General features: G+C 40.2%; 1 protein-coding gene across 7 annotated transcripts in view; it reads right to left on the bottom strand.

Annotated features, from left to right (window-relative positions):
* The window catches only part of ANO10 (anoctamin 10), a 268,035-nt gene that overhangs the window by 50,644 nt on the left and 199,166 nt on the right, over positions 1-18,225 (bottom strand). For 3 of the 7 annotated variants that reach the window (XM_055281046.2, XM_063636619.1, XM_063636617.1), the window contains one exon: positions 15,389-15,505. The exons of 2 other annotated variants lie outside the window; for them this stretch is intronic. In XM_055281046.2, coding sequence (XP_055137021.2) covers positions 15,389-15,505 — 117 coding nt within the window. Of the gene's footprint in view, positions 1-10,635; positions 10,755-15,388; positions 15,506-18,225 lie in introns of all 7 variants that reach the window. 2 more of the 7 variants (XR_010120148.1, XR_010120147.1) reach the window with 1 other exon arrangement.

Here is an 18,225-nt window from a genome sequence, read left to right as displayed (position 1 = left end):
CCTGGGACTAGGCATATTCAAAATGGTGGCTCCATCTTCCGTTCTCTGCCAACCACATGTGTAGTAAGAAGGAGACAAGATGGCGCTGGCCAAGGGGAAAGTTTATTTGCATAATAAGATTAGGGTGGGGCGACTAGCCTTCCCCTCGGCTATGTAAACGCCACACCTGATTGAACCAATCTGTGAGCCCTACCTAAATCAGACACTGCCTCAAGCCGGACTACAAAGTCCAGCAGATCCACTTCCGGTTGCCCTTTTCCTCTCGGAAGTCCCCTCTCTTACTAGAGAGAGCTGTTTTCCTTTCTTTTTCTTTCTCTTTATTCTGCCCATTAAACCTCCACTCCTAAACTCCTCGCGTGCGTTCGTGTCCTAAATTTTCTTGGTGCAAGATGACGAACCCCAGGTATTTACCCCACACAATGTAGCCACTTCAATAGTGCTTTTATTTAAAGTCAAACATAAACTGCTATATTGCGACCTGACAGGTCTATTCTTATAGGCTGTGTGAGGATTAATAAAGATAATGGATTGCTAGTGCTCTATCAACAGCAAAATTAAATAAATGTTAAATATTATTATATTTCAGGTCACATGGAGGTTCAATTCCATACATGTCTCACCAAGGCTCCCTCCCTCAGCTCTAAGCTTATAGTCTATGGTCTAAAGAGCCTCAAGGATGGTTCGATAACAGCAATGATATCAAAGTCCAAAGAATTGTCTTGGATGTTAAACTGGAGGTACTAAGGTGGTAAGGAATTGTAAGGAAGGCCGGGCGCAGTGGCTCACGCCTGTAATCCCAGCACTTTGGGAGGCTGAGGCGGGCGGATCACAAGGTCAGGAGTTAAAGACCGGCCTGACCAACATGGTGAAACTCCATCTCTACTAAAAATAAAAAAATTAGATGGGCGTGGTGGCGGGCACCTGTAATCCCAGCTACTCAGGAGGCTGAGGCAGGGGAATCGTCTGAAACCGGGAGGCAGAAGTTGCAGTGAGCCAAGAGAGTGCCATTGCACTCCACCCTGGGCGACAGGGTGAGACTGTCTCAAAACAAAAAAACCAAACCAAAACAAACAAACAAAGAATTGGAAGGAAAACGTAGCCAAAGGGCTAGATCTTTATTTGTTGTTACTTATGCAGGGAGAGGTAGCTAAGAGAACATGGGACTTTAGGGCCAGAGACCTGGGTGTACAGCATGGGCTTTTTCAAAGTGCTGAGGGTCTGATTTTAGACAAATCACATATCCTTCTTAGCGACCAATTTCTTTTTCTTTTTCCATTTTATTATACAAAAGTAGAGAGAATAATGAACCCTAACTTACTCATCACCTGGCTTCAACAATGATCAACTCATAGCCAAACAGTTCATCTGTCACCCAGCCTCCATTCCTGGATTGTTGATGCACTGGTTATCTATTACTGCGTAACAAATTATCCCAAAACTTAGTGGCTTAGAACAAGCATTTATTATCTCACACTTTCTGTGCGTCAGGAATTTGGAAGCAGCGCGGTGGCTCTGGCTCAGAGTCTCTCACAAAGCTATAGTCAGGATATAGGCAGGAACTGCAGTCATTCAAAGGCTTAGCTAAGGCTAAAGAAGGGAATGGCAATAGGTCCCTAAGCCAAAACTGGCCTACAGCCTGTTTGGTAAACAAAGTTTACTGGAACACAGCCACGCTCTTTCATTTACCTACATCTATGACTGCTTTTGCATTCAAGCAGCAGAACTATTAGCTGTGATAGAGACTGGATGGCCCATATGCCTAAAGTATTTACTATCTGGCCCTTTACAGAAAAAGTTTGCCAATTCCTAGCCCAGAGAATCTGTTTCCAAGATCACTTGCTCCCATGGTTGTTGGCAATAAGCCATGTTCCTAGTCATGTAGGCTTCTACACTGGCTGGCTGAGTGTCCTCACAACATGGCAGCTAGCTTCGCAAGAGGAAGAGTGATTCAAGAGGGAGAAGGCAGAAGCCATCATGTCGTTTAATGACCTGGCCTCAGAAGAAAGATAACGTCATTTCTACAGTATTCTACTGATCACACAGAACAATCAAGATACAAAGTGGGAGAGGACTCCACAAGGGCATAAATACTAGGCAGCAGGGATCACTGTAGAACATCGTAGAAGCTGACAACAACAGCTGGAGATCCATTCCTTAATCTGTAAAGTCAGGATTCCCAACAAGATCATTTCTATAGAATTTTTCAACTCTAACATTGGACAGTTATGTGATGCAGAGAACTTCTGATATATTTTTGTGTTTCAATCATAGATGTATTCAATTAGTATTTGCTGCAGTTTTTTTTTTTTTTTTTTTTGAGATGGAGTCTTGCTCTGTCGCCTAGGCTAGAATGTGATCTTGGCTCAATGCAACCTCCGCCTCCCGGGTTCAAGCAATTCTCCTGCCTCAGCCTCTTCAGTAGCTAGGACTACAGCTGTGCGCCACCATGGCTGGCTAATTCTTTGTATTTTTGTAGAGACGGGGTTTCACCATGTTGGCCAGGCTGGTCTTGAACTCCTGACCTCAAATGATCCACACGCCTCAGCCTCCCAAAATGCTGGGATGACAGGCGTGAGCTACTGCACCCAGCTGTTGCTGAATTTTAATACCTGTATTTTCATTTTGAGTTACATATGGGTTCACTATATTACTATTTATGTTCTTATAAGCATTATTTCTTTATGAAGTGATTATTTTCCTTTAGGTAGTATTTAAAAGAGTTCTTAAATCCAAACATTTCTTGTTTTCTACACTCTATTCTTAAGACAAAGAAACAAATGAGCAAACGTGTTGTTCTTAGGGCTTTACTTTAAAAGTCTAAATTTCCTAGCCTATCAATCACTAATATATTTCAGCCCAGTTTCTCTGATCTATGTTTATTACATAATATAATATTCGTCATATTCTTGAGATCCTATAGCATTGGAAATCAAGTAAAAAATATGCCGGGCACAGTGGCTCACGCCTGTAATCCCAACACTTTGAGAGGCTGAGGAAGGTGGATTGCTTGAGCCCAGGAGTTTGAGACCAGCCTGGGCAACATGGTGAAACCCTGTCTCTACAAAAAATACAAAAATTAGCCCTTCATGGTGGCACATGCCTGTAGTCCCAGATACTCGGGAGGCTGAGGTGTGAGGATAGCTTGAGCCCAGGAGGTGCAGGTTGCAGGTTGCAGGTTGCACGGCGAACATGCCACTGTACTCCAGCCTGGGCAACAGAGCCAGATGCTGTCTCAAAAAAGAAAAAGAAAAAGAAAAACAAAAGCAAAAAGCAAAAGCAAAGGGAAAAGAAAAAGAAAAAGGAAAGGAAAAAGAAAGGAAAGGAAAGGAATACTGTTTGTTACAGTAAACAAAAAATTTCCTATTTTAGCAATTTACTAGTAATTCAAAACAAAGTTGTTTTTTTTTTAAGTGTGGTTTCCTACACTTTTGGTGTAGGAAAGTACATTAAATATTTAATAATGGTTTCCTGAATCTAATACCCAACTATAACACACAGAGGATAATTTCAAAGTCAAGGGATTAGCACTTAATAGTAGAAAAAAGGCACAAAGGGATGGGGCTTTGACCTTAATGATGTTCACTTAATTAATGACTAATTCATTCAACAATTATAAATCTGTATTTCTGGAGTAATCTTGCTTCCAAAAAGCTTCTTGTCTGGTAGTCATAGACCAGTATCTTTAAATTCGATGATGCCAACAGTATAATTTTTTAAAAAGAATTGGCCGGGGGCCAAGCATGGTGGCTCACACCTGTAATCCCAGCACTTTGGGAGGCCAAAATGGATGCATCACTTGAGGTCAAGAGTTTGAGACCAGCCTGGCCAACATGGCGAAACCCTGTCTCTACTAAAAATACAAAAATTAGCTGGGCATGGAGGCACACACCTGTAGTCCCAGCTACTCGGGAGGCTGAGGTGGGAGAATTGCTTTAACCCAGGAGGTGAAGTTGCAGGGAACCGGGATTGCGCCACCACACTCCAGGGTAGGTGACAGAGCAAGACTGTCTCAAAAAAAGAACTGGCCAGGGCTGGGAGCAGTGTCTCACACTTGTAATCCCAGCACTTTGGAAGGCCAATGTGGGTGAATTGCTTGAGCTCAGAAGATCTAGACCAGCCTGGGGAACATGGTGAAACCTTGTTTCTACAAAAAATAAAAATAATAATTAGCTGGGCATGGTGGTGCACACCTATCGTCCCAGCTACTTGGGGGACTGAGGCAGGAAGATCATTTGAGCCTGGGAGGTCGAGGCTGCCGTGAGCATGCATTCCACTGCATTCCAGCCTGGGTGACAAAGTGACATCCTGCCTCAAAAAATAAAGAAAAGAACTGGGCATGGTGGCTCATGCCTGTAATCCCAGCACTTTAGGAGGCCCAGGTGGGCAGATCACTTGAGCCCAGGAGTTCGAAACCAGCCTGGGCAACATGGCAAGACTCTGTCTCTACTATAAATATACAGAAAAATACAAAATATTAGCCAGGTGTGGTGGCTAACACTGGTAGTTCCAGCTACTTGGTAGGCTGAGGAAGCAGGATTGTTTGAGCCTGGAAGGTCAAGGCTGTAGTGAACTGTGATCGTGCCACTGCACTCTAGCCTGAGTGACAGAGTAAGACCATGTCTCCAAAAAAAAATTTTTTTTATTGTGGTAAAATACACGTAACATAAGATCTCTACCTCCATCTTCGTAACTTTTTCATCTAACAGTATAATCTTTTAATTTCCTAAAACATTTAATAAAAAGTAAATAAATGGATGCATAAGTCAATCCTAGGCATTTACCTGCAAAAGAAGAGCTGCTGTCATATATGTTGACCATCATGGCAATGCAATTATTAATCTAATACAGAATATGAGATTGGAACTCTAACTTTAAAAAAGAATACATCTCTTTTTTGTTGTTGTTGTTATTGTTGTTTTTTGAGACGGAGTCTCGCTCTGTCGCCCAGGCTGGAGTGCAGTGGTGAGATCTCGGCTCATTGCAACCTCTGCCTCACGGGTTCAAGCGACTCTCCTGCCTCAGCCTCCTGAGTAGCTGGGATTACAGTTGTGTGCCACCATGTCCGGCTAATTTTTGTATTTTTAGTAGAGACGGGGTTTCACCATGTTGGTCAGGCTGGTCTCAAACTCCTGACCTTGTGGTCCGCCTGCCTCAGCCTCCCAAAGTGCTGGGATTACAGGTGTGAGCCACCGCACCCAGGCTTTTTTGTTGTTTTTAAATATAGTTTTAAGCATTCTGAAATCTCTAGAATTTATTATGGGGCAAGTTTTTTCTTTACCAATGCAAATACATTTGAATGACATCTGTGAAAATGGTCCCAAGCACACAACCATCACTACTACAGCACAGTGACCCCAAGGTCTTTCTCTGTGGAATGGACCTGTGCCTCCAGGCCCCCTCTTACCACATTGCTTCCAACCTATCAATAGAGTGACTTGAATAATGGTAAATTTTATTCCATTTCACAGCCTATTCAGTGGTTTTCATAAGAAAAAATAAATCTGCCTATGATTTGGCCATGTTTCTTACATCTACAGGGAATGTTAAGATATATAAATTTTAAAGTTTGCTTAGAAAACCAATGAGATAAGTAGCCACTTACATAAATTGTTTACTGAGGAAGACAACGATCAGAAGAGCTGTAGTTTTGTTTTACTGTCTGGATGCCTCTGTGCACTTTAAAGAAATTTTTCTCTAGTGAAAACAGAAAATACAGGGGGAAAAAGTCTACCCATCAGTGATAAAAGGAGGATTGCCCCAGAGCCTGAATTAGTTTTCTAGCTAACAAGTACAAGTACAAAGTACAAACTATTTTAGAATTCTTCCTTGCTTGATTTGGGGTTATTTTACAGTCTTGGGGAGCTACTCTTGTTACTGATGTCAATCACAGTCAGATTTTTTTTGGAAAAAAAAAAAGGATTTGAGCTTTATCAAGGCAAGGTATGTGGTCCTTCTAAAGTGTCCACATACAATTCTTCAGAATGCGTTCTCTTCTCCAGTGATCCCAGAAAGGCACATGACCTGTTTCCATTTCTGCCAGAGTATCTATTTTAAGACTCTTCTTTTTTTGTCCAAGGACATCATTTGTCCTTATTTATTTAATATATTGGCTTGTGAATTACATATGAGTCAACAAACTCAGTTTGATTAAGTAGATATTTATTCAGAGTCTGTTGGGCACCAGGCCCTATGCTGGGTGAGGGGACTCAGCAGTGAGTGAATCATCACCTGGCCCTTGGGGACCTCGCAGCTCACAAGGGAGACTGAAACAGAACCAACTATAGTGGGGCAAATGAACAGAAATGGGCACCAGCCTCCTGTTACACAATGGGAAGAAGGCTTTCTCCAGGAGGTGGGGTCTGTGAAGCTGACTGCAGAGGGCAGGTATACTGGTGGTCAGAGTCACAAAGTAGGAGTGCTTGGGAATCTTGCTAGACCCAAAAGGTGCACAGGAGCCAGTATTTATTTGTGCATTAATCATCTTTAAAGGAGGTTATCATTTTATCAATTGGAGAGAAATTTACTGTGCAAAAAATTACCTGCAAATGGCTAACAGACCCTACCATGGAGAGCTGTTCTGAAGAGACACTGGCACATACAGAAGGTTTAGAACAGTGCCTGGCTTATGTTCTCACACACTACATGTCAGCTGTTACTACCTCATTGTTATTACAGCCCAGCTGTGTTAGGTCATGAAAATAGGTGGGATTGCCACAAAGGTAGAATTCTGACTCTCCAGGCAAATTTGATGTTACGGTACCATTTTATCCTAGAATTCCTTGCTAGGTTCACCCAGCAAATGCATGAGGTGGTCCTCCTCCGCCCTCATCATCCTCATTCCCCCAACACACTGCTCCATAATGGGTCTTACATTGCCTCATTCCAGTCTCATTCTGACTTTGCCCCATTTGAGTGTTGGGGGGACTCTAATACAGGAAGGTCAAGTCACTTCTCTGCAGCTACACAGGGCTGAAACCTCCTTTGCAAAAATCGTTAACAGTGAGAAAGTTATGACACTGAAAGGGATCTGATCTAACCAACTCCATCTTGCTTCCAACCTCTAAGCTAGCTGCCCTTGCTCATTCCTAGGCAAAGGCCGAACTAACTTTGGGAGAAACAGTTTATAGTTTAACTTTGAAACAAAGATGATAACAGTCCTTTCCTGAAACAAACTCCTTTCTTGTCTGGGAGCCAGACCACCTTTATAAAACTAACAAATTAGCCATAAGACTTGCAACTTCCCCAGTTACTCCCGCAGATAACATGTAGAATCTAAGATCGGTCTTTTAAGATGTCTTTTCCAGTTTTTGCATTTCTGAGGACTGATGGCTCCACCAGATTCACCAACCAGTCCTGTGGCCCTCACCCAGGAACTGACTCAGCTGAAGAAGACAGCTTTTGACTCACTGTGATTTCACCTCTGATCCAATCAGTCAGTACTCCCCACTCCCTGGCCCCCTACCCGCCAAACTATCCTTGAAAAACTCTAGTCTGAATTTTTGGGGAGACTGATTTGAGTAATAATAAAACTGCTCTCATGTTCAACATGCTCTGCATGAATTAAACTAGTTCTCTAGTGCAATTCTCCTGTCTTGATAAATTGGCTCTATCTGGGCAGTGGGCAAAATGAACCCTTTGGGCTGTGACAGGGCTGGAAGACATACCTTCCAGCGAAAGAAGGGAGAGGCAGGCTCAGACAGGCCACCCAAATGATAGATACACCATAAACTCTGGTACTTTTTACTGGGCCTAGACCTGACTTGGGGCCCCAGGAAGTAGACCACCCCTTCCTAAGGACTGTGGCTACTGGCTTTGTTAGAGGCTAATTCTTTATTTGAATTTAACATTTCATTCTGAACTAGATGTTGGCAGATTAATATGTGATTATCTATTCAATAGTCAAATACTTTATTTAGCACCTTAATTCTAGGCTGTAAAATTTTACAGTTTCCATTAAAAATGCTTATGTATTTACTGTAGCTTTTTTTTTTTAATAGAGATGAGGTCTCACCATGTTGCTCAGGCTGGTCTCAAGCTATCTGCCTTGGTCTCTTAAAGTGCTAGGATTACAGACGTGAGCCACTGTGCCCAGCCTATATTTACCTTAACTTGAGAGCACAAATGGAGCGGGGGAAAGAAGTTCAGAAGTTCTTATGAAATGTTGAAAAAAAATCTATTAAATTAGGTTAATATTTAACCTAATTTAACACTGAATACTTAAATATAAACCAAAAATAAAATCCTAAGCCCCTCAACTAACAGAACGGACCCCCTCCCCTGGGCCAAAGGGACCTCAGAGAAACCTGGAAAGCTGAATTCTCAGCCACGACAGGGAGGTTGGCAGGCCTCGTTATACATTCTCCCTTTTGGAGTTTAGGTACAAATGACCACTACCAGCGTTAACATTAAAATAGAGATCATTAGACTGTCAAAACAGACCCTTTGTGGCAGTAAGATAACAAATTGCAACCTGACTGCAGTACAACATCACATGACAGACAGCAGACCCCAAAGGAAATCAAATATTTTACCCCACAATATATTTCTTTGACATATTTTGAAATGGTTCTGCAATACTATCTCTTGTGGGGGAAATCTGTGTCTGTAGAGAATATCCATTAATACAGCCAGTCCTTTCCTGGATCTAGGAGAGATGAACCAAGAGTCTGATACCTCTTAAGGTCTGAAGAAACATTTACCATGTATCCCCTCTGAAGGGTGCTACCATCTACCCAACAAGAACCTTGGCTTCCACAAACCCCTTTATCTTAACTCAGGCATTTCCTTCTACTGCCTCCAGGTCTTTCGACAAAGCTTGACTCTTTCAACCAACTGGCAATTTGAATCCACCTATGACCTGTAAGCCCATCCCTCCCCCGCCTCCACACCTTTCACGTCGCATCAATGTATACCTCACATGTATTTATTTATGTCTTTCTCTGTAACTTCTGTCTCCCTAAAATGTATAATGAAGCCAAACTGTAACCTGACTGCCTTGGGCACTTTCTCAGGACCTCAAGACTGTTCCCTGGGGCTATGGTCACTCATATTGGCTTAGAATAAACCTCTTTAAATATCTTACAGAGTTTGGTTTTTCCATTAACATAACTTAATTTAAATACACTTAACTCTAAAAAACAAAGACATTATTTGATAAGGCCTGGCCCAGTTGGCCTGTCTAGTTAAGGGTCCTACACCTAATTTGAGGCCCCTGAGAGCTATAATTAGTAGTGTCTCCTTAAAGTCCTTCTCTTGTTCATTTAACTGATTCCTGAGGCTGTTTTCTTTCTCAAAGGCTCTAGGCAGCCAGCCCTACCCCCTGGCTTCTGTGTGTGTTCTGGGCTCCCAGGAGGGCTGGCTGCCCAGAAGCAGGTTAAGTGGATGTTGTCCTTGTGCTCCAGGCCACGGAGTTATCAAATGGTTCCTGCATTAGAATCCTTTCTATTTTTAATCGGATCTTAAAATGACTGAGAGATGAATAAATCAATTTGAAGGGAAATAAAAGGGCATCACTAGGATGATATTTACTGTCTAGAATTCTTTGTAAAGGTTTCAGCCAAATGAAGCCTAATCATTTGAAAATGCCCTATGCAAAATAAACTATTTTATTTTCCTCAGTTTGCCTCTCACCTTCAAGTATGTCTAATTTGGCTATATATTTAGAAACACCACATAGCTTCCTATTTGATACCAAAAAAGATCTGTTTTCAGTACATTTCCTTCCCACATTCATTTCAGCAATCCTCCACCACTCCTCCTGTCACAAGCTGAGAAGAATAACTGAATCCACAGAGCACGTCTCCAAATGGGATCCAAGGACCCTGCATTAGAATCACTTGATATGCTGGTTTAAAAAGGAGATTTCTTGGGCCTTCTCATAGACTGGGGAATCCAGTCTTTCATTTTATGAAAAAAATAAAATAAAATAAAAAACTGAGGTGCGAAGAGCCCACCTGACTTGTCCACAGGTGGCACAAGGTGGCCTCAAACTTGCTTGTTCTTGGCACTCACCTGGCCATGTTTGGGAAATCTATTTTTGCTGGGGGGTGGGGATTGATAAAAGTGGGGTGGAGACACAGGAGCATTTTTTTAAAAAATGTAGGTCCCCGGGCGCCACCTTTGATTTAGGGAATAAGAATCTTCAGGGCATAGGGTCTAAGTACATGTATTTTTCACAAGGTTTACATGTAAAATGCACAACCCTATTTAAGGACTGTCAAATTTCTCAATCATATTTTGTCCATACAATGAGACTTGAGTTGAAAAATAGCAATTCAGGTATAAATTAAACATAATAACTATCCATAAGTAATAATTTCTACTGATAAGCTTACTATCAATGTCTGGTCACTTACTAGTGAGACTTCACCCAAATATGTTTTCAATAACTCAATTTCTGATCTGGTCCCACAAACTGACCAGGGTACCTGACAGAAGCTCTCTCTGCTTTTGTTACATGGGAGGAGCCCAGTGAGTTGAGGCTACTCATAGTTACAAAGCAGATAGTTAAATGTCAGATTAAAGAAAAATGAGAAACATATTCTATATCCTAGAAATGGCACTAGTTCAGCAAGTAAACTGAAGTCATGGCCAGTTAATTTTTTGAGTTTCTGAAAAGTAGGTAACCTTTTGTACCTTCTAGGACCTCCTGGGCAGTGAGACTAAACAGGAATTGTGATGAAAATGTTTGTCTCTCCTGGTTGGCGGCATAAACTTGGGTGGCCCATGTAGCAGTGTCAGCCATGCAGCAAAGCCTTGAGTCAGCAAAAGAGAGTGAGAGGCGGTTGTTACATACAATATCTTCGGTCCAACTTTTACCCTGAACCTTTTTTTTTTTTTTGAGACAGAGTCTCACTCTGTTACCCAGCCTGGAGTGCAGAGGCGTGATCTCAGCTTACTGCAACCTCCGCCTTTGAGATTCAAGCGATTCTCGTGCCTCAGCCTCCTGAGTAGCTGGGATTACAGGCGTGTGCCACCATACCCAGCTAATTTTTGTATTTTTAGTAGAGATTCGGTTTCACCATGTTGGCTGGGCTGGTCTCGAACTCCTGACCTCAACTGATCCACCCACCTTGGTCTCCCAAAGTGCTGGGATTACAGGCGTGAGCCACCACACCCAGCCAACCCTGAACCTTTAATTCTCAGATTGATAATTAAAAGAAAAAAATTTAGTGGAGACAGGGAGGGAGAACACTTCTTCTGGGTTTGCAAGGCCCTAAGAGAGCCTGACAACACTCATCATTGCTGTCTGCCCACTTGATAGATCAGAGACATTAGAGCTGCTCATGTACAAATTTAAAAATCACGTTCAGGGCAAGCTATGAACGTTCTATTAGAAAGCATTCAATAAGTATACTGAATGGAACCTGTTAGACATCTGTGCCTCCAGAATCACCTTTTCTTACAAGGTGATTTTAACCAGAGAATCAGATCTATGTCCTCAGGGGAAAAAAATCTCAAAGAGACGTAACATCTTTTAGATTTTTCTTCTTCTTTTTAAGTAATACAGGTTGAGCATCCCTAATCTGAAAATCTGAAATACCCCCAAATCCCGAAACTTTGTGAATACAAAAAAAAAAAAAAAAAAAAAAAAAAAAGCTCATTGAAGCATTTCAGATTTCAGATTTTCCCATGAGGAATGCTCAGCAGTAAATACAATGCAACTATTCAAAAATCTGAAAAAAAATCCAAAATCTAAAACACTTCTGGTCCTAAGCACTTTGGATAAGGGATACTCAACTTGTATGAGATAGGATTTTGGTCAGTGTTTCATTTCTCAAAGAAGATGAGCATAAATAAATTTGGAATTAGAGCCTTGCCTCACTGTCAGGTACAGTGTACCTGAAGATATGGGAATCTAAGAGCTGAGATGACTTGAAAGGTCATTTAGCCATATCCATAGTAAACACATATCCATGACGCCCTCAATGGCAAATATAACAGTCCTGCATTTGGAGTTTTAGGTAAATGTATTTAGTAACATGAGACATATTAATAATATGTTGAATTTGGTGGTGGTGAGGGAGGTTCATAGGGAATGAGTTATAATTTCATTCTCTCAAATAAATCCTTTCCTTTTTAGACAAACAAGTAGTAACATGAAATCCTGAGTGATTTTTTCAAAAGCAGATCTTTTTTAAAAAAGCAAATTCATGGAATTTTATGGTATAGACAGACCATAAAATTTATTGTATAGATATACCACGAAATCCTGAGTAACATGAAGCATGATTCTTCCTTGACCTGGAGTTAAGATATGTATGCACCAGCCAGGAAGTTTCCTGCCCCCATCTACAAAATGTCCCCAGAAATGTAATCAATGGAGAAATCTGATTAACTAAAACTCTTCCAGAGACAAGGCTGTACATTAAGCTTTTTTTCTTACATACCTCATAAAGTTTTTAGATGCTTTATGCCCTCTCACACATTTTTAAACTGACACCTAAAATCTTTTAGTCGTAAATTCAATAGTTGCAAAAATGTAGGCAGTGTGTATGTGCATGCATAAGCATAGACAGACCTTTTTTAAAAAAGCAGGTTACTGGAATTTTATTGTATAGATATACAACAATTTATTTAACCATTCTCCTATTGAGGAATTTAGTTATCTCCAGATTTTTGCTAATAAAAATGTTTTAATGACTAAATTTTGGTACTCTTTTCAGATACAACCATTACCCTAGTAAGATTTGTTTGGTGTTGCAGAGTAATTGAAATTAAATTCAACTGCAATTCGAGAAAGACTGAACCAATTTACACTTCTGTCAGTTATATATAAAAGAATGTCCATTTCCCAAATCCAGTGAGGACAGGCTATCATGACATAATCCAATAGAACATGTGAAATATGGTATTTCACTGGTGTTTAAATTTATATTTCTTTAATTTTGAATGAGGTTGAGCATCTCTTCATATGTTATCCTTTCATTACTGGACTGTCATTTTTTATAGATTTGTGGAAATTATTTTTTGAATTAAAGATATTGACTTCGTTATATACGAAAATATTTTTCCAGTTTGTCCAATTTATCTTTTGAGTTTGCTTATTTTTTGTCATACAGAAGTTTTCATTTTTCATGTATTTTACTTTATCATTTTTTTAATGATTTTTGGGTTTTGTGTCTTGATTAGGAAGGCATCTCCCACTAAAAGATATACCCAGACTTTTAATAGACTTCTTAGTTTACATTTTTTACATTTAAATCTGTCAAACTTGAATTTTGTGGTGGTGGGGAGGTTCATAAGGAATGAGTTAAAATAAAGTATAATAATTTTCCCAAACAGCTGTTTGCCATCAAACTGTGTAACAAATAATCCTTCTTTTTTCCATTGACATAAAATATCACTTTTACCATAAATGAAATCCCCAGTTTTATGTGGGCCCATTTATGAACTCAATACTCTCTATTCCACTGATTTTTCCATTTCTTCCCTAATTTAAAATATATTTAATTATAATTATTGTACTATTCAGAATACATTTTAATATCTGACAGAGTCCCCATTTTTCTTCTTTATCAGAAGTTTCCTTGCTATTCTCAGATGCTTACTTTGATATATTTGAATTGGTATTGGATATTTACAAGATTGAATCTTTTGATCCCAGTAAAGTTTAAAAAAAATTGTCCTATAAGTTATCTATACTGTTTCCATAAATTACCACCTAAGTTTTTACATTTTGGTTTCTTCTATAAATGTGAATTTTTCATCAAAAATATTTTCTGATTATTTCTTGTGAAAAGAAACACGATTTTAGATAAACTTTGTAACTTGCTTCCTTACCAAATTTTTCTATTTTTAATAATTTATTTTTAGCTATATAATCCTCTGATTTTCTTTTCTTTTCTTTTTTGAGACAAGGTCTCACTCTGTCACCCAGGCGGGAGTGCAGTGGCATGATCATGGCTCATTACAGCCTCGACCTCCTAGGCTCAAGCAATTCTCCCAGCTCAGCCTCCCAAGTAGCTGTTACTACAGGCGTGCACCACCACACCTGGCTAATTTTTCTATTTTTTGTAGATACGGGGTTTCACCATGGTGCCCAGGTTGGTCTTAAACTCCTGGGTTCAAGGGATCTGCCCACCTCAGCCTCCCAAAGTGCTGGGATTACAGGTGTGAGCCACTGCACCCAGCCTAATCCGGTAATTTTCAAGTAATGATAATCTTGCCTCTTCTACTTGAACTTATCTCTTTCTCTTATACAACTGCTTTGGTTAGTACCTCTAGAAGTATGCTAGCTGTTAGTGGTGATGATGGATTTCCTGCCATTGCTGGGAATGCTCTGGAGTTTCATTATTGGGCATGATGCTGGGTTCTGGTTTACCATATAGACACACTGGCTAGACCACATGCCAAAAGTGAACTTGCCCAACCTCTAGGAATGCAGGTAACTTAGTCTTGTCACCTACTGTGTGGCAAACATGAGCACAGCTATGGCTAGTGGGCCTGGGTTCATCCTCTTTTCCACATTCTTATCACAAGTCCTCTTCTGGAGTCACCCTGCTTCATCGGGGCAAGTATTGGTTTGATGTGGGGTTCCCCTGTCTGGCGCACTACCCCTGGAGCCGTCAGGCTTTGATCAAAGGGTCATCTTAGGTGGGTCCTCTTCACGTTCTTTTTTTATCCCCACTCCCCAAACGTAAGAAGAAATATTCCTATGCAAAGTGGTTTGGAGGCCAAAGAAAGAGTGTGTGTCCAGGAGGTTCTGCCCAGAGCTTTCCCCCTCAGATGACAATGCCTTACTGATTCTCTCATCACTTAAATTCCTATGCAGCACTAAAGATAACAAGTGAATGATACTCCAGGCGTCTAGGGATCTTCTGTCTACTCCCACTCTCCTACAAGCAGAAAAATCACCAAAATGGTCAACTCCAGCATGGTTTTTTTTTTTTTTTTTTTTTTTTTTTTTTTTGTAGTCTCTGGTAGAATGTGGAAGTCACTGAGACACAGTTTCTCCTTTCAGGGCAATTTTGCTGCTTCTACACACCTGATCTCATTCTGTCTCGCTCTCTGAAAGCTATTATTCAGGATTTTATTCATTCACTTCTCCTCACTTAATGTTTCAGTAGATGGCAAAACTGGAAGCTGTGGGGAGCTGCCCCAGGTTGACTCTTAGATGTCTGTCTTGTTCTTTTGCTGAATGCTAGCTCTATTCTTCATTTTAACATTGCCTGAATATTTTTGTTTCTTTAGTTTAGTTCCTTAAACCTATTTGTTGCTCATATTGTTAGGATTTTGGTTTTGTTATGTCATCCTAAACTGGAGTCCTCTGTATTCATTTAGACTGGTAACTTCAAGGCTGAAAAAAATGCTGAGACTGATTCTTCTGAATTATTTTTCCTGTCATTTGCTAAAGCAATACATACATTTTCAGGACAGCTGCTCTTACCTGCTGCTTGAGAGCCTCCAAAGACTCAAATTCCAATCTGGCTAGTTTCATTTGGATATGCCGTGGCTTATCAGGTATGGCAAATGCAAGTATAAACTTTAAAGCCAGGAGTGCGTGCTGAAAACAAGAAAGAGTACATGTTGATGTGATACATCAGACCATATATGCAAGGAAATAAATTGATATCTAAGCAATCTAGGATCCTTTATATTAATCTTGGGGTAATTTCTAATTATTTGCCTGTGAAGTATCAAAGACCAAGCAGGCCCATGAGTTGTACTGAGTGAGTCCACCCTGCGGTGGACCATTCAATAATTACTGACTTTGCTTAATTCTTTTTTTTTTTTTTTTTTGAGACCGAGTTTCATTCTGTCGCCCAGGCTAGAGGAGTGCAGTGGCACGATCTCAGCTCACTGCAACCTCTGCCTCCCAGGTTCAAGTGATTCTCCTGCCTCAGCCTCCCGAGTAGCTGGCATTACAGGTGTGCATCATCACACCCAACTAATTTTTTTTGTATTTTTTAGTAGAGACGGGAGTTTCACCATGTTTGGTCAGACTGGTCTCAAACTCCAGACCTCAGATGATCCACCCACCTTGGCCTCCCAAAGTGCTGGGATTACAGGTGTTGAGCCACCACACCCAGCCAGCTTTATTCTTTTTGAAATCAGGTATTCCTGTAAACCGATACCTTAATGGTACCCTCAATGTTTTATAGAAAAATGGTTTATTCTGAAGTCTTCCATCTTTTCTAGAAATGTATCTTAGTATACAATATTTGTAGTCACTCCACTCTCTGCCCAATGTCCCTGTGCTGCACTTCAGTTTGAGTTACATGAAACGTACATGTATCTTAAAAATAAGGTGTCATGAATCCTCTAATCTCAATAGCATTTGGTGCATTTTCTTTTATGATGTGATAATAAATAAAGATTAATTCAATGATTGTAACCTTATGCTGCTGACTCCATATATGGTAAGTACACAGACATTATAATATGGAAAACTGAAAACCTGGCTATTATTTTTCCTTCTCACACAAGCATCATAAAGAAGTCCTCTATAACATAATGATATGAGATGTATAATTAAGCCAATGGTATTGCTTCCCTTGGTAATCCCGCTGTTCAGATGTATAGGCTCAATCTACAGATACTTCTCCAAATCCAGATCATCTTGTGATCCAGAATCAGCACCCACAGAAATCTAAGTGATCAAAAGGATAAAGCTGCCTCTGTGGTGACAGCATGAGTTACTAAATATTAAAAGTTGTGAATTTTAAAAGAAATAATTAAAAGGCATTAAGAAAATCAATGAGAGAGATGGAACAGCCTTTAAGAAATGTTGCATTGAATTATTGACAGAAAAAGAATGGTTGAAAAAAGTTAAATGAATTTCTTACCGTGATATTTTCAAAAGGAGAAATGAGGGATAAATAACAAGCAGATATCTCCTGGGAGAAGCATGAAATAGTGAAGGAAATCAGCATGATGCCAGAACAAGCAATAATTTAATCAGAAGACTTGAAAATCAGCAGAACCCCAGGACAGGCCAAGCAGTGCCTGGTATTAACAAGAGACATAGAATAGACCAGGGACAGACAGCCTTCATGCAAATGTGACTGCCATGACCAAAGATGACACTGGAAGATATTGATTAAGGGTTTAGAGTAGGAAAACAAGTAGATAATACAGCATGGACCAGATGATACCCTATGTTGAAATTCTGAACTAACTGAATTAATAAAAACCTGGATATAATCTCCAAAGAATACATGAATAATTCAGAAAAGGCTATGCTGTACTGTTATTTCATTCCACTAGAGTACTGAGATATAATTTTATACAAGACAATCTCTTCAGTGGAAATATCAGACAAGAAATAAACAAATTAGTAGATAAAAATAAATCTTCCATGTATTTCAGAGTCTGTGTAGGCTTAAGTTGCCGGAGCCCTACATGACATGACAAAGTCATGGCCCCTTTCCATCTCTCCTAATAAATCTGTACCCACTTCCTCTTCCTCAGAGTCTTGGCAGGGATGAAAAAAACAAAATATCCTGCTGAGGAAGGACATGCTTCCCTTGGATGTAAGGCATCTGGAAGGTGTGTTAACTCTCCTTTGGGAACCAGCACTGGCTAATAGGTAACAGAACAAGTAGGTAACAGAACAAGGCTGCCCAGATTTTGCTGCTGTGGTTTCCATGCGAACTGTTCACAAAATTCTCATGAATTGAAAAAAGTTGGTATTGATTAGACAACATTAATCAAAACAGAATGCCATTTTAAACATTTGCATAGCAACATGCTTTTATGAGTAATTCTCTACAGTTTATTTTCCAAAAAATACAGCATCTTCACAATGGTTTTCTTTAGATAGTGGCACTATAGGCAGTCTACCTTTACTCTTTAATGGACATGCATTACTTTTATATGCGGGAAAAACTTATATAAAAAAGAACACAGGGATTCCTATAAATGAATTACATATGCCCTGCCAGGCTCCTAAACTCACCTTGTCCTGATTGCTCATTTGCCCAGTAAACAGACAAAGCCAGACAATCTGTGGTTCAGAGAATATGGCTTTTTAAACTTAAGTCCAAGAATATAAGAAGTTGGGCAAAGTGGGCTGGGTGCAGTGGCTCACGCCTGTAATCCCAACACTTTGAGAGGCTGAGGTGAGTGGATCACTTGAGGTCAGGAGTTCAAGACCAGCCTGGACAACATGGGGAAACCCCATCTCCACTAGAAATACAAAAATTAGCCAGGCATGGTGGCAGGCACCTGTAATCCCAGCTACTTGGGAGGTTGAGGCAGGGAAATTGCTTGCACTTGGAAGGC

The sequence above is a fragment of the Symphalangus syndactylus genome, chromosome 1, assembly GCF_028878055.3.
Source record: "Symphalangus syndactylus isolate Jambi chromosome 1, NHGRI_mSymSyn1-v2.1_pri, whole genome shotgun sequence".
NCBI classification, from domain to species: Eukaryota; Metazoa; Chordata; class Mammalia; order Primates; family Hylobatidae; genus Symphalangus; species Symphalangus syndactylus.
Note: the sequence above shows the minus strand (reverse complement) of the source record. Positions and strands in the feature narration are given on the sequence as shown.